This window comes from Camellia sinensis, chromosome 12, assembly GCF_055761805.1.
Source record: "Camellia sinensis isolate YWXY chromosome 12, ASM5576180v1, whole genome shotgun sequence".
NCBI lineage: Eukaryota > Viridiplantae > Streptophyta > Magnoliopsida > Ericales > Theaceae > Camellia > Camellia sinensis.
Window position 1 is genome coordinate 51955643 of NC_138972.1, and position 2309 is coordinate 51957951.

Sequence of the window (2309 nt, forward strand, 5' to 3'; positions counted from 1 at the left end):
GAGTCAGCTAGACGGAGAGACGGACTCCCCCCTGTTCCAAACGTGACGAACCTGGAAACTTCCCCTGGAGGACATTCAAGAGACGCGCGAGATAAGCGCGCTAGAAGTTATGGTCACTCGTGGAGCCTAGACGGACACCGGCGGTGAAGAGAATCGCACGCTAGACGTCTGGAGCACAAGTTAAGGAACTAAGACGCCGTCATCCGGAGAATGGCGGCGGAGATGGAAGATCTTAAACTACATGTCAAAGGGAAGGGTGTAGCTAGAGTGGGAGACCACAGTGAGCGCACCCAACCACGCCGTTCAGGCAGTCAGAGCCAGCGGCACACTACCGCCCTTTCTATCACCAGAAGTTACAGGGTTAGAGATCCCGACGCGCCTATAAAGAAGTCTAGCGTGCAAGATAGTACCTATCAACCCTCATGTCCGACGATGACATCAAGATATTCCTATTCCGCTCACTCAGAGGACTTGCGGGTAGTTTTGAAGGAGCAGGCTCGCCGGCGAGAGACTCAAAGGGTACCGGCGCTCCAGCTGCTATCTTACGGTGGTCATGCCAGTGAAGAGATCATAATGCCACCACCCTGCCCAGTCGTGCCTCTCTATCTAGACACAGATTTGGCGAGGCTGAACGCCACCCCCTTCTCTCTTGAAATAGAAACCACACCGCTCCTCATGGTCTTTCACCAGCCTAAGTTTACTCTCTACGACAGAAAGACCGATCCATACATGCATGTAAGCCACTTATGGCAGGTCATGGCCAGACATAGGTGCAATGACGCTCTTATGTGCCTTATCTTCCCATCGAGTTTAGGCGAGCTGGGCTTGAAATGGTTTGAGAGGCTGCCGGAGGGAAGCATCGAAAGATGGCAGCAGTTGGCGAAAGCCTTTGTGACTCGTTTCAAGACCAACACTAAAATGCCAAAGGAGGTGGACCACCTTCTCAGTGTCAAAATGGAGTCAAGCAACACACTCAAGGCATACAACTCCAGATACTGGGAAACCTTCAATGAGATTTTAGATTGCTAGATCAACCTGGCAATTACCTAATATAAGCGCGGTCTCTTGGTCGGACATAGGCTACGGGACTCACTTACCATGAACCAGCCGACATCTATGGGCCAACTAATGCAGCGCATCAATGAGCACATCCGGCTAGAGGATGATGCAGCGGCATCCACCGCGAAGACAACTCCGGTGGTAACATATAAGAGGTCGGCTGGCAAGGTACACGCGGTCGAACAGGAGACTAACCGTCCAAATGATTGCGTCGAGGAATCTGACCGTGGACCAAATCATCGAAACCGAGGAAAGGGTCGTCGGAATGACCGAGTTGAATACCCCCGTGATGATGTAGCTGATGCCAACAGAAGATTGAAAGCTCGGACGGGTATCACCATGGTCTTTAAGATTCCAATTTATCGCATACTTAGTGAGATCCATGACGAGGATTACGTCCGGTTTCCTGCTAAGTTAGGCGACGCGCAAAAAGGCTTCAATCCGCGGTACCGCTGTACATATCACCGGGAGCGAGGACACCGGACAGAGGACTGTTTGCCTCTGAAGCAATATTTGGAGGAGTTAGTCGTAGCCGGACACTTGGATCTTTACATTGATGGGGGTGTTAAGGCCGCACATCCTGCCCCGGTTAATCCACATGGACCGGATGATTTGGAGGCGCCCCCTCAAGGAGTGGTTAAGGTGATCCATGGCATAGTGGAGCCGGCGCGTGTATGCGAGCTCTACGGAATGATTAAAAAGGCGGAACACATAAGGGAAGTTTTGTCAGTCCAGTCTGCGATCAAAAGGGGGAAGACCGAGGAAAAAAACGTGATTAGTTTCTCCACAAGAGACCTCGAGCGCATTCAAACGCCACACAACGACGCCCTAGTGGTCACCCTTCGCGTCAAAGAGTTCGATGTCAAGCGCATCTTAATTGACCAGGGAAGTTCAGTTGAGATAATGTATTACGACGCGTTCAAATAACTCAAACTCCGAGATACAGACTTGGCGCCGACAACTTTGCCACTGGTAGGTTTCAACTCGCAGCCGGAGTGGCCTTTGGGAAAAATAATTTTACCAGTCAAAGCTGGATCCGTGGATAAGCAGGTGGAGTTCTGGGTACTGCAGGTGCCGTCTACATACAATCTGATCCTCGGTAGGGGCTGGTTTCACGTTATGCAGGCTGTAGCGTCGACCTACCACCAGGTTATGAGATTCCCCTCGGCTATGGGGGAGATTGAGGAAATTTGGGGCGATCAAGTCATGTCGAAGCAATGCTTCGTGGTAGTGAACAGGAGCCGAGCTAC

The 2309-nt window shown here is 51.5% G+C and overlaps 1 protein-coding gene across 1 annotated transcript; it reads left to right on the forward strand.

Moving 5' to 3' along the window:
- Positions 1 to 1116: 1116 nt before the first annotated feature.
- On the forward strand, positions 1117 to 1986 carry LOC145803565 (uncharacterized). Its single transcript, XM_082896869.1, has one exon. The coding sequence runs from the start codon at positions 1117 to 1119 to the stop codon at positions 1984 to 1986; it is 870 nt and encodes a 289-aa protein (XP_082752995.1).
- The last annotated feature ends 323 nt before the right edge of the window (positions 1987 to 2309 follow it).

What these genes read in the sequence shown, in the direction of transcription:
- LOC145803565 (XM_082896869.1), top strand. Translation starts at nt 1,117, where the DNA reads ATGGGCCAACTAATGCAGCGCATCAATGAGCACATCCGGCTAGAGGAT.